The sequence below is a fragment of the Phoxinus phoxinus genome, assembly GCF_949152265.1.
Source record: "Phoxinus phoxinus genome assembly, chromosome: 6".
Classification (NCBI taxonomy): Eukaryota; Metazoa; Chordata; class Actinopteri; order Cypriniformes; family Leuciscidae; genus Phoxinus; species Phoxinus phoxinus.
The window spans coordinates 30,738,354-30,752,451 of record NC_136881.1 but is presented as its reverse complement, the minus strand read 5'-3'; the positions used below and the strand labels follow the sequence as shown (position 1 = coordinate 30,752,451).

Here is a 14,098-nt window from a genome sequence, read left to right as displayed (position 1 = left end):
ATATAGTGATGATGGATCGACTCGTTCGCGAATGAGCTTTTGATGGGTCGTTCGCGATTCGCGAATGAGCCGACTCTAAGAGCCGGCTCTTTTAGGGAGCTGGCTCGCATATCTGAAGAGCCAACTCTATTTTTACAAATTTAGCCTATAGAAATTAAATAATTATGTAATAAAAATTGAAATATTATAGTCAAAGTCATTTAAAGAGCCGTTTGTGAGCCAAAAGAGCCGGCTCTTTTCAGTGAGCTGAGTCAAAAGAGCCGAATGCCCATCTACTACGCTCATTCGCGAACGACCCATCATCACTAACGTTCATGAATTGCGAACGACCCATCATAACGCATAGTTGGACAGGACAGGACACACAAGGAACAACACAAGCCAGTCAGTCAACGAGAGACAGGTATTGCGAGGTGCCCAAATAATCCAAGTAGTTCCACAGCAAAAAAAATTTTTTAGATGTGTGTACAATGTTTCATGTTTCTGTTAATAATGTATTGTATTAAGTGTCCATTTCATTATAATATTCAGATTTATCATAAATAATTGAACATGCACATGTATTTTAAGTTCCGTTAAAGAGGTGGGGTCACATTAGTGTAGTGATCAACATCCTACCCCTCCTGTGACCCATGGTTTCTCTGTATGTGTATTCAGAGCCAGTTAGCAACGGACTTTCAATAATAATAATAATAAAAACTGCGTTAATGCGAGATAAAATAATTGTCTGCGTTAATTAATCAATGTGTTAATGCGATAATAACGTGTTAACTTGCGCAGCCCATATATATATATATATATATAAATAAAAAAATAAACACCCCAAATATCTTTTTGTATCCTGTTCCTTGTTTGTGAAGGGCGGTGATATTTTATCTTAACTTTTTGGCCCATTCTTTTGACTTGAGCCATATTTATGAGCCGTAGTTCTAACATGCAGTCAAACGTGACACTCATCAAATCTAGCAGTTCAGATATGGCATGTGTTGTAGCTCAAGCACACCTGATGCAACTAATGATGCCCTTGATTAGTTGCATCAAGTGTTCTTGAGACAAAAACTGTTTTGCAGATTTGTGCTAATGTGAGGGATTCTGTTCAGGGGGTTGAATGACTTTGAGACTGCAGAAGTCATTAAAAGTTGCATTTTCAGTTGAATTTGGGGAAACCACTTGAAACATTTGTTGTATTAAGCTATTTCAATTAGGCTACTTTAGTTTGATTTGTTCATTGTAAACAGCTGAAAGTCTGGTTTATGTTGCCAATAAACCTGATTTGCAATGGGGGTTAAATAAAATGCAAAATGACACTTGGAATATGGGCGCACTAGTGATCACTTTTGTGGTGATTTTGTACTTTTCGGAGCCTTCATTTAAACATATCAAACATTTTTGGGAAGATTTTCAATTTAAGCATTCATATGACATTTATAATGTATACATGGACACAAAAAGCCTACACAGAAACAGAGGAGCAGAGAAGAAAACCCCCCTTTTAAATATAAAATGAACCAACAGAGTAACATAATATTTTATCCCATTTTAAGTGAAGATTGTGCTATTGAAACATGTGCATCTCACATTAATAAGCACCATGATTTTTTGTACATATTTATACATATAATGAGAGACACAAAAGAGTTATACTGAGCACTATGAACATAGACATTTAATGCTGCACTAGATGATTTGCACCCCAATTTGTTGTTACTTTACTTTAATCTGTTTCCTATTTGTTTGTGTCTCGTGTCTTGTTTAAAACTCATGTGGTTCTTTGTCAATGTGAAATTGTGTCCCTTTATTTGCTATTTTTTTATATTCTGTGATCAACATTAGTCATCTGCATTTCGATCTGTCATAACATTTTGATTATCCTGGATTTGCAATTATTAAAATATATCATACTTGAATTCTACATTCAGTCTGTCTTTAGTATTCATCTCTAGTCCCTTGTGCTCACCTTAGCATTACAATAGCTCAGGCTTACCATATGCATGTAAATATCTCATCGCATGACAATGGAATTCAATTCCCTTGTTGGTTTTGAAAGTAATAATGAATTTAAATGTTTTTTATCTTTGAGTCCAGAATGAGTCAACATTTCTGATTCGAGGTTCCCTGTTGTTCAACTTAGGAATCATGAAATAAAATTGAGTGAACGCCCAAATTCAGATTTGAATACATGAGCGTCTACTGAAAGATTAGCATTTGTTATGATGAACTTGTTTGAAAGATCACACATCATATAGGATATAGTGTGCATACCCCATTGCCATGATATTGTATTAGTTGGCTACTTTATTTTTACACTTTTTTTGTCATTTTGGCCATATCTAGGCATGTCAGAGAGTTTATGTTTTCCTGTATATTTCCCAGTAAATTACAGACTAACCCGGGCATCTGTCAGGGTGCTCTTGTTTTATGTGTTTTGTACACTGAGCATTAGATTTGTGTTATTTGGTCTAAAAGAGGTGGTGTGACAGATGTTGGTCAGATTTGTGGGGATATTAGAGAGGGTGGGGGAGACGCTTATCTGTAAAACTCCTGCTGTCCCTTTAATCCTCAGAGCAACACAAGCGTCTTGTCTGTCTGCCTCCCTCTCAGACACGCGTATTTAATATGTCACTGTGTCACTTTTTATCCTTCATTAAGCTGTTTATGTCTGTCAGTTCATTACAGGCTAAAAATTATTAACATATACACCGTATGGAAGTCCTACCACTGCTCGTTCTTCTCACGTTCCTGTACACCAGCGTTCGTTCAGGTGTCCATTACGCTCTCTTTCACAAACACCTGAGAGTGAGTTTGACAAGTCCCGTCAAACGCTTCCTTGCGTCTTCTCATTGGTTGCTCCAGATGGATCGACAGAAGCTCTCGGCCAATCAGCTCACAGGAGGGCGGGGACGTCAGACTGTTCTGGGAGGCTCGTGGATGTGGACTGGAGCTCGTGCCGCTGCGCTGAGCTGAGCTGGGTGAAAATACGTAAAACCTGTCGTTAGCTTTAAGCTACGCGAGCTTTATCAAGTCATACGCGACAGAATATAGATTTAAACGCTTATCGAGAGCGCCCAGATTTGATAAACTCGAGTGTGTAAAAAAAAAAGGCAAAAGATTCATAGTTTGGACGCAGGCTAACTGGCTAACTTAAGTGAGCCGTCGGCAAGACCCCACCACCCAAAGATTGAAACGGAGATTAAAGTCATCATCTAATCTATTAAAGAGGATAACCAATGTCACACACACCAATCCTCTAAAGCAGCGACGCCAATGAACTGACAGGTAGGTCGCCAGTGGTGTTATATTATATCAACGTAAACACTGTTTTGAAAAAGAGGCTATATATTGCTAGCTGTCATGCTAATAGTCCTGCCCAGCTGTGCTACAACTAGTTATGATAATTATGTCAATCTGACGCTTCCATGTTAACAATTTATTGATTTCCTTAAACGCGAGTGATTTATTATGTGCATGTATTTGCTGTCATTCCTCGTGTAGCAGAATAAGTCGTGTTGTCAAGGGTGTGACTACAGACTGACTTTACATTGACATGTACTCGCTGCAGAGTTCAGGTAAAAGCCCGGAATGTGTGTTTTAAATGGCATTTTCGATTCGGTTTTACTGAGGTAATCGATCGAGGCCCCGTTGTGCTTCGCGCGACGCCAAAGCCTAGACCGCGCGCTCGGTATCGGCGTCGCGCGGATGCATGTCAGGGCCTAAACAGTGCAGCTGCAGCGAAACACACCCAAAAGATACACTCACCTCCTCACTGCTTTTGGATTCCTTTTAGCTATTTCATTGTGCCACCTTAGCATAATGAGATCATGTTTATCAGTTCTGCACGTTTTGTATTTTAGTCATACGGGAGTCATAGATTTTCCATCAGATCACCTTTTGTAATTTCAGTTAACAAAACCGTGCACAAACCAGGTTACATACAATCAGTGACTCACGTATGAATGAAAACGTGCTGAATTTGAGTTGTGCACGTGAAAATCAAATGCTTTCTGGCTGTAGTCCAGTGTTTTTTTTTTTTTTTTTTTGTATTACGCATAACTAGGTGTACCAGCTTAGGTCTGGTGTTTATCTTTATTTCCATTTGGATTGCAGAGGGGTGTGACAGGGAAGACTGGAAAATGAAAAAGTTCAAAAGGGTGACAGATGTCTCTCTCTCCCTCTCCCTCTCCCTCTCCCTCTCCCTCTCTCTCTCTCCTTATTGAATCAAAGAGAGGCTTTGCTTCACTCTCACCATGTGAAATTGGCAGGCATTTATTGGATTGTGAGAAATGCAGGTTGCCTCAGTTGGCAGGAAGTGTAATGCCACATGGCTTTAGGTTTCAGTCATTCTGTTGTGTTAGTGGACAGTGAGGAGTAGAAGAGAGGGACTTCACATAAAAAGAGATTAATGAAGTGGAGGAATCCGTACACTGTGTGTGTGACTTACCTGAAACATACTCTACACAAATACATAATTGCACATTCCTATACCTATGCAAGCATGATTTTGTGCTGTTGCATTTCGAAACGTGTCAGACTGCAATGCCGTATTTAACCTAATCCTTAGGTTTTGTAAAAAATAAAAAGTTTCATGAGTGTCACTGACATTGGGATGTTCTAATCCTTCAGAAAACTATAATCTATTTGGAGCTAATCTAAATTCATTCTCATTCATAAACATGTTTACAAAAATCAGCTCATTCTCATTCTAAAAATGGCACTGCAACAAAACCACATTTATATGAAATAATTATATCATAATTATTGTAATTTTGATGTCACAAATGTTGTCAGATATGCATACATTGAATAACTGGCAGATTGTCTGTAACACTGTCCTAACCAAATGCGACACATTTGTAACAATAAATTAAAATAGATTGGTACATTAATCAAATGACTAACAACAATATGCTGAATTGATGCATGCAACCCATTACAAAAAAATACATATTGTATACATGTAAAGGTATAGCCTAGTGAAAGACTTGTTTGACTTGTTATAAAATGTCAAATTGTCACTGAGCTGTCATCAAATATTTTTTAGAAAACGGATAGTTCCAGTCCTTGATTCTGATTGGTTGAGCCGCGTTCAAAGCCGTTGTAATTTACTCAACAAACATACACCTGTGACCACATTACATTAGTATTACTGCGCAACCGCTGTTTGTGATTTTTTGTTGCTGCATGTGTTGCTTAGCAACCTCTTTGGAACTACATTGCTTGGCGGAGGAATACATGTTAAGTAAGGGATAATGTATAACGAGGCGGTTGTTATAGCGAATACAACCCCGACAGGCTGATCGGGACCCCGACGCGAAGCGGATCTAAATCCACCCTTTAGCTGTTCTAAATCCACTGTAAAACACGGCTTCACGGGGCTTATTGCTTTAATAAGTTTAAAGGGGTGTAATGGTTCAAATTACTCACTGTTTGGTTTGGTTTTAGGTTCACTGTTTCGGTATGTGCTGTTCAGGGGGGAAAAAAGTACTTTTGTCAAATAATCACACTATAACGATAGCACAAATAAATACAGTAGAGAAAAGATGGCAATAAAATAAACGGTGCTTTTCAGGTTTAAGGCCTTATACGTGACTTGGGTTAAACTTAAGCATAATCAATGTAAGTTTGTGGATGTCAGTTCACTCAGTGATAATGATTTATATAATATAAACATGCTACGTTGACTGATAATGGATTTTACTGATAACAATAACTAGGTTGGAACACACGGGCCGTAGTCTTTAAAATGGATAGGCCTACTAATTGAAAACAAACATAACACATAATATAGTGCTGAACTTTATTTAAAAAAATTCAAAACAGTACTGAGCCATGAAAATGTACTGTAGCCTACTTTTTGAATATAAAATATATATAAATTCTACTTTGATCATTATTTATGTTAGTTCATAGTGTGCATTAACAATTGTTAAGAGATGCAACTTTAAAATGTAAAAATCGATTAGTAAACTAACAATGAACCATACTTTTATTAACCTTAGTTAATGTTACAAGTGGAAACTTATTGTAAAGTGTTACAATTTCATATAAATCTATTCAGTGTTGCTCACAGATGTCCGTCTTTAAACATTAACCCAAAGGCCATAGCATTGAAATAAGGCACATATGTATTAGGCTTGCTGCGATAGTCGCTGTTACGCGTGTTCAGCCACAACAACGGTTTACATCACTTGCCTACTTCGCTCACCATCGTTTATATTTTCTTTAATAGTAATACAAATAATTTAGTTAAGTTAGAGAAAAGACACTTAAATTAAATACAGAATGTGTCTGCTCAATGCCGCGTGAGCCGAACGAGAGTCGCATTACTGAGTAGCACGAAAGTGAGGCGCTGACTGACAAGACGATGCCTATTTCTCAACTTCCAAAGGAATAAATTGAAATCGCTCGCTCTGCTCCATGCCGATAATTGAATGTGCGTGCAGTTGTGCGCATTTCGAATCGGCAATATATATATTTTTCTTATTTCCAAATAGACTAGTATTAGGCAATTTGGCTGTGAAAATGTTTCCCTGTCCATTAATGGGTGCATTACATTTTATAAGTTACATCAATATGACAGCACAATAATGAAAGTAAAACCAATAGACTGGTTAATGATTCATCCATGGTGTTCTTGTCTTGTGGATTCCTTGTTTTTCTCTTTCTCTTAATATACACACTGAGTCCATACCCAAGCCTTTCCTAAATACTGGTCAAAATATCAGCCAGACTGTTTCCTGTCTGTTGCCGACTCAACTACCTCATCCAGTAGTTCATACAGGCTCTCACAAAGGTAATTGCTGTAGGATGCACTGCTTCATTCGATGCCGATCTAGGATCTGACTTTTCCAAGCCTGTGATCTTATGTTGTGTCTCAGTGTCTTCAAACCAAAGCTGTTCAGATATGCAGCTCCACACTGAAATACTTTGGAGTGTTGTCCCTGAGACCTTATGCAGGGTTACACAGCTATGGCAATTTTAGACCAAACCCCGGGTCAGGTTACCAAATGTCAGGCATAGCTAAACTGATAACAAGGCTGTCTGAAATTGGTTTGAATTGCTTGGCTGAGCAGGTTTACTTCTGCAGATCTTGAAGAAAAGGTGTCCCAAAACTGTCCATAGACCGCACTAGACTTGTGCAGTTGTAAAAAAATAAATAAAAAATTGCATAATATCAGCCTTTGGTCTTCATTGCCTGTCTGTAAACGACGTCTACATCAGTGGTTCTCAACTGGTTTGGCCACAGTTTCCCATGGTCATTATGCCGCGACCTCATTTTTTTTTTTAGGAATTGGACTTACTTCCTATACAAGAAACTCTCAAAAATGAAAACAGTGAAATTCCTAGAAATCCAATAATTGCAAATTACATTCATGTTTTTCTATTAAACCAACAGCAAAAAAAGTATTTGTATTGTCACACAGGTGTGCATAAGTAGGCCTAAGTGCATTTATTCAGCAACTACAATCTCAAATATAGCGCAAGTGATTCGTGGCAGAACTCAAATCGAGATTGTTAAACTGCAGCTAAGGCTACTTGTTTGTCGGTTTTCAGGTCATCACTCTTTTAACAGAAAAGCTCTGATTGGGGGATTTAAATTCTTGAACTCTGGCAACTGTAAGCATGAAAGCTCGTAGTGGCTTGTTAAAAACATTGTAATATTTTGTCTCTCCTTTTATTTGACAAAAACAAATAGTGATTTAGGTCGTTTTTATTTTTTAACAAAAATTGTCTCGTCTTTTTCGTCTACAATAACACGTTGATATAGTCACAGTTATCGTTTAATGACGTTGGTGTGTCCATCTTATCGTCTTAGTCATGGGAAAAAATTTCGTCAACGAACATTTTTCGTCATAGATTTCGTTAACGAAATTAACTCTTCTGTATTAAGTGCTAAGGAAACCTCTGGAGCTGAAATTCAGATATGGTAATAGGCCGTTAATTTCCAACACGCGCGCGCTGTAAGCCTAGACCATAGCGGCAGATTGTAGGGCGCGACGAAAAAAGTTTGAGAACCACTGCTTTAAGACCTGAGAGAACTGTAAATCAGGTTTGGTTTCTTAAATTGTGTTGTGAGAACAAATAATATGATTATGATTAATATGGCATTTTAAAAGAATAGTTCACACTAAAAATAAAAATCATCACATGATATATCCTATATATATTTTTAAAGCTGCCCTTTTAAGATAAGACACAGTAACATGAGTCTCTTCCTGGAAGAGTTAGTTACTTACTGTATTGAATTGCTGAATTGCACCTTCACCCCTATATTCATTAATTAATGAGGACATCTGTCAACCACCACCTAACTGCTGTTACTTTTAACATTCTCCTCCTTTTTTTCACCCGTCTTCATTTGCAGTGTCACATCTCTATTGTGATTGTGTAGTTAAAAATGAACAATGTCATTGTCAGACCGACTAAGTTATGTTTCACGGATAATCGAGACCCCATGAAATCAAAGGATTTACTTGACATTATAATGTTCACAGTTCAGTTATGATAGTATCACTGTACATGCTTGTTTGTTTTGTTGTTTCATGATGTAGTTTGCAATACCCAGCTCTAGTGTGTGCACAGACTGAACACACAAAGACAGAAAACCTTGAGGCTTTGCAAAACATCCAGACATCACCTTTGTTAACATAACATTTGATAGTGAAAGCGTATGTGATGTCATCTCAACAACAAATTTCTGTTTGGTTAACAAACAGAAACTGGTTGAGGATTACCTCACAGATCAGGGGCGTTTCCAACGACAGACGCCACGGGAAAATCAGACCGAATTTTACTATTAATAATTAAAGATAAGCTAATGTGCATTGTAAATGTCAGTAATTTAACTTTTTTTGACTCCTTTTTATAAAAAAAAAATATTTAAAGGCTGAAATATGAGGTTTATCTTTTTATAAAACCTTTTTTGTCAACTTTATTTGCACTTTATTGATAACATGTTGCAAGACACTCTTTTAAAATCTAGCCATAATTTGTTATTTATTTAATGCTTATGTAAACAAAAAGTGCATATTGATGCTAATTTTATTTGTTATTTGCTGGTTAATGCGTCGTGTAGGTCTTAAATTTCAATCTTTATTATCTTAAAATGTCTTAAAACGGTCTTAAATTTTACTTACAAAAGATCTTTCATGAATTTTTGTCTGATAAACAACCTACTGGTTTTGGGGTGTTTTGCATAATTGGTTGTTCCAGAAAAAAAAATGTTCTTGCCACCTCATAGTTACCGGTAGTTTCATTTCTACAAATGGTGCAAACTCTGCTAGATTATAGATAAAAGATTCCCATTCCTCTGTGATCGGCAATCGGCAGATCATGATTTTGGTGATCGGTGATCGGCCCCAAAAATGCTGATCGGAGCATCTCTAATTATTTATATTCATAATTATGATCCAAGTTAATTTAAACGTTTTCTGCTTTCTCTAAGTCTTATTTAATTTCCACTTTATTTGTGACCTATCTATCATGTAATTTTCACACACAACTTATAGAACAAATTATATAAACTGAAATGTTCTCATTGTGTAAATAAATCTTAAGACGCATTATTTTCCAAATTTGTTGTTCATGTCAACCCTATTTATAATTTGCTGCTCAAGTCTTTTTTTGGCTCAGAATAAATAAATAAAAAATTCTCTTTTGTTCTTTTCAGGTGGAGTTTATTTCCATTCTCTCCAGCACACACCCTCTGGAAGTTCATCATTTAATGAGTGCGTGCTAACTCTGTTTGTGAGTGTGCATATGGTCCGCTGAAAGAGGAGATAACTCCACAGAGTCAGAAAAGGAAGTGTCGGCATGGCTCAAGGCACTCCCTTGAGGCCGCGCCCCCCTGAGATTCTTATGTAATGCCTCCTCATCTGCTAATAGACATCAGCTGGGCCTGATACACACACAAACACACACAAGGAAGTCCCTGAACTGTCCCAAGAGAGAAGTTGAACTCTTGTCCATTGTTTTCTCTTTGAACCCCTCCTCCCTCAATTCCCATATAAGCTCCTGTACATCCTGGGATTCCTCCGCGCTCCAACGTTTTCATTTCAGAGTTGCTCTACTGACCTGGATCAATTCCCTGGAGATTTGAGGTGTGTGCGAGCAAAGTGCTGCTCTTCTCACCTGTCTCTGTGCAAGCTCCATCAAGAGAGGTGTTTTTGCCGGATCATTCTTCAAAGAGCGAGAATTTGATCTAATCAGCCATGCAGGTGTGAGCCTGTTTACTTGTGAAGATACTGGCCTGTTCTTTATTACTACCCGGTGGATCAGCAATGCTTCGACTCAGGAGAGACACACACGAGGCTCCATTTCTTAAGGTGCAGTGTAGCACACGTTGGTTGAAATGAAGGAGAGACATTTTTATATTTTCTGATAGTGTGGACGGTGGGGGGAAACTGTTAACGGTCGTGACTGCCGTCTGATTCCTTCATTGTCGTTGCTCCCTTCAAAACTGAACTACCCCAAAACTGAGAGAAATCCTCCTGGACCTTTCTTTGTCTCTCGTCTTTTCACTTTTTTATGTATATTTTGGTGATCTATTCAACTCCCATTCACAGCAGAAGAAAACAATTTGGCAACTTTTGAAATCCTTAAACTGACCACAGGGCTGCTTATCAAAACATCAAACTCAAATAATATATATTTAAAATATTTGTTAGCATCAAAAAAAGAAAAGTTCATAAACATTACTCTCCTCTACCTCTTATTTCATACTGTACCACCAAATCTTTCTCATAAGGTAAACCATTTTCAAATTGTTGGTTACATTTTTAAGCATCACTGAAGATTTAGACTGTGGAAGTGGTTAGACATTTGAGGAGTTAAAAAAAAAAAGAGCAATTTCCATATTCGTCATTTTTCTTGCCATTTTATAGATTTTTTTCCTAAGCCTTTTAAGTTTGCTTTTTCAATAATTATTTTACATGACCAAAATAGTAATATTTAGACTTGACAAAATATAGAAGTTTTGAGCAAAATTTGTTCAGTAATTGGCTTTATACATTTAATAATTTATAAGCGTCCAAACATCAGAAACTTGAATTCAAGAATTAGCTGAAACCCAAAATTTCTTCAGTTTACAACTTTTTAAAATATATATATTTTTATTATTTTAAACTTTTTCCAAATTCTCTCTTTCAAGGATTTTTTTTTTGTACTGTTAAAACAATGCTCATCTTGTGGCCTTTTTTTATAATGCTAAAAGGACAACAACTTCTCCCTTAGTCTTTCTTTGCATTTGTGCTCAACAACACAAACACACTCCCAAACGGATAACTTTCCGGGGCGTGCTGCCATCCTGCCCCCTGGGTGATGCCGAGCGGCAGCATGAGTGGGGGCGTGTCTGGACCCACTTCCCCACCCCAGCCCACCGTTCCTTCCAGGCCTCTCCGGCCTAGTCGCTACGTGCCGGTCTCTGCGGCAACGGCCTTCTTGGTTGGATCAACCTCACTCTTCTTCTGCTTCACGTGAGTACACACACATTTACTAACATTGATTGCTGTAATCATTTATGATGGATGAGTCAACGCGTACTGGTGAATAACAGTGTGTTGCTGCACAATGGAGTGAATAATGACATGTGTTTGCCTAGAACCCGCTGAGAAGTACCAATTTTTTTTTTACCTTGACTGATTTTCACTGGAGCAGTTAACTAAGATATTCTTACATTCTCAGGGCTCCTGACTGTGACCAAATGGTTGCATTTTGTGACCTTTTTTCCAGTCGGTGTAGCTAAATTTTGCATAACTGATAAGAGCTGCTATTTCTGTTGCATATGAGAAACCTTAATCGGGAAAGAAAACAAAAGCAGAATCAAAACTGCGCTCTCTCGTTTGAGCTGCGCAGCACGGACCATTTATCAGCTGGGAGCAATAATAGTCGATCTTTGATCACCGGACAAAGTTACTACACAACGCTGGGAGATCCAGTGAGAAAGCATTTAAATTAGCTACCGAAATAATAACATCGCTGTGAGTTCTTCACTGAACTGTTAAACCAGATCAGATCAAGCAGCGCTGATTGAACATTAACATAAACAAAACCAGGAGTTATAGAAGGCTTTCCAGTCCTCAAATCACCAACATTCACCATGAATTTAATGTAGTAATGCTAACTGTAACCATATTGTGGTAGAAATAGTCGAATGTTTTTTACATTATTCATTTCAGGGGTCGTACAACCTTTTGAGAGTGAAATAAATAATAGGCTATGTGCAATCTGCAAATTCTTGTATGTTTTGTAAATGCTTGGTATTGTGAGTTTGCATAGGCCTATGCGTTACTATATGAGTATGTCTGACGTGACCCGAATCAAAACTTAAATGAGGTAACATTAAGCTTGAACAAATGTAGGTGTTCTTTGAGCCGAAAAAGATGCTAACGCAGCGGTTAAATACGTCTGTCTAGCACATCTTTACAAAAACACAATGGAAAAATAGCGCAGTGGAAGTAATCTTTTCTAGTTCACAAGTGTTTTGTGGGAACTAGGCTCGACATGATACCATAAACGCATCTTAAGGTACTACCAGCTGATTTATCATGATACAAAGTAGTATCATGATGCCAAGCAGTATTGTATTAATTCATAACTCAAATCTAGTACGAAATGAACCAAATTTGCATGCTCAGAGAAGTGCAACAGTTCTGCTTTTTTTCAGAACTATTTTCATTGGCGAAATAGAGGGAAAACATCAATATTGACAATGTTGTTTAAAGTATTTAATATCCTTTTGATAAGAACCGAGTGCAAATGGCGCTATGTTGATGAATGGAATTGCATTCGTCATCGCAAAGATGGTTCTATACTAACTATTACGCCTGTCCCAGAAGTGGTCAAATGAGGAACAACGGACGAACTGAGAGAATAAATTGTTTTATAAAAGATATTGTGATGTTAGAGTTATGTTTCTTTTGATACCATACTAAATACAATGTATATTCCTTTATGGGTGTCTTTTATCACTGCTATAACCAACAGCAAAATAAGCTATACGGGTTAGTTTCTGTTAAAAAAAAAAAAAACAAGTTCAATAAATTTACATTTAGAAAATGGCAAAATCTTGTCTGATGATGACAATGGAGTTGCAAGGTGGAAGTGTAGTAGCAGTATAGTGAATGTCACTGCTGTCACTTTTTAGCATTACTCCAGTTATTTTAATACTGATTTCATTCTCAGATGTGGCTCATTTAGTCTTTTTTTATTGTTGACGGCTTGATTCTAAGGAATGCGCTTCTAATAATATCCTTAGTTCTCAGAGTATGTTAATGTTTAATACAGCGAGCTGTCTTGAATGTCAGAAGGATTTTTCATACAGCCTAGAATATCACATTTTACCTCGGCTGTACTATGTTAAAAGGCTTTTTTGCTTAATAATCCATATTATCTAGCTATATTTTAGGAGTTTTAACTTCCTAGGTCTTAGATGAGGCAACATCAAAGATTTTTTCTACAAATCTAAGTTAACAAATCTAATACAGCATTTCTGGTTTTAGGGGTCACGTTTCTACCAACGTGACTTACAATTTAGTATACAAAGTTACAAGAAAATACCAGAGCAGGCATGCATAAGACCTATGTAGTTTTTATTTACAGCAAAACCCTCTCCAAAGTCTTCTGCTAGGAGTTAATAGATTGACCTATGACACTGAAATGGACATGAGTTTGATGTTTATGTAAATCTCGCATGATAAGCTCCTTAATGTTGCACAGAATTGCTTGTGCGCACAAACGAATAAGGTCCGTATGTTTAAAGCACAGTCAGAGCTGTTTTCTATTGTTGAAGTTGAGAAATCACATTAACTTCCTTTTGACTTCTTGTGCACTGGATTTTGTAAGTCGTGACCTGTGAATACAACAGAGACATAGTCAGTCATCATGCCAAAAAACAGTCCTTCCAGTTGGCACACAAGAGTAAATATGGGGGGCTTAAGTCAGATGCTGTCACTTCTGTTCATTCTTGTCATTTGCCCTTTCTGATCCCTCTTTTCTCACCAACCCCTCAGATTAAACATTGAAAGGCAATCAAAATAGGCCAAGATCTGTCATGAAGTACCACCTTCCTCTATTTTTTTTCTTTCATTTCTCTCTTCTCCAT

The 14,098-nt window shown here is 37.3% G+C and overlaps 1 protein-coding gene and 1 long non-coding RNA gene across 3 annotated transcripts in view; one reads left to right on the top strand and one right to left on the bottom strand.

Moving 5' to 3' along the window:
• The window catches only part of LOC307000795, a 38,126-nt gene extending 35,287 nt beyond the window's left edge, over window positions 1-2,839 (bottom strand). The window contains exon 1 of the long non-coding RNA XR_013798090.1: window positions 2,717-2,839. This is a non-coding gene — a long non-coding RNA (uncharacterized lncRNA). The remainder of the gene's footprint in view (window positions 1-2,716) is intronic.
• Window positions 2,840-2,884: 45 nt separating this feature from the next.
• zdhhc5a (zDHHC palmitoyltransferase 5a) overlaps window positions 2,885-14,098 on the top strand; it is a 27,372-nt gene continuing 16,158 nt past the window's right edge. The window contains exons 1-3 of one of the 2 annotated variants that reach the window (XM_079616597.1): window positions 2,885-3,276; window positions 9,668-10,322; window positions 11,230-11,471. In XM_079616597.1, coding sequence (XP_079472723.1) covers window positions 11,317-11,471 — 155 coding nt within the window. In that variant the 5' untranslated portion in view covers window positions 2,885-3,276; window positions 9,668-10,322; window positions 11,230-11,316. Of the gene's footprint in view, window positions 3,277-9,667; window positions 10,323-11,180; window positions 11,472-14,098 lie in introns of those variants that run through there. The other variant, XR_013798080.1, reaches the window with a different exon arrangement.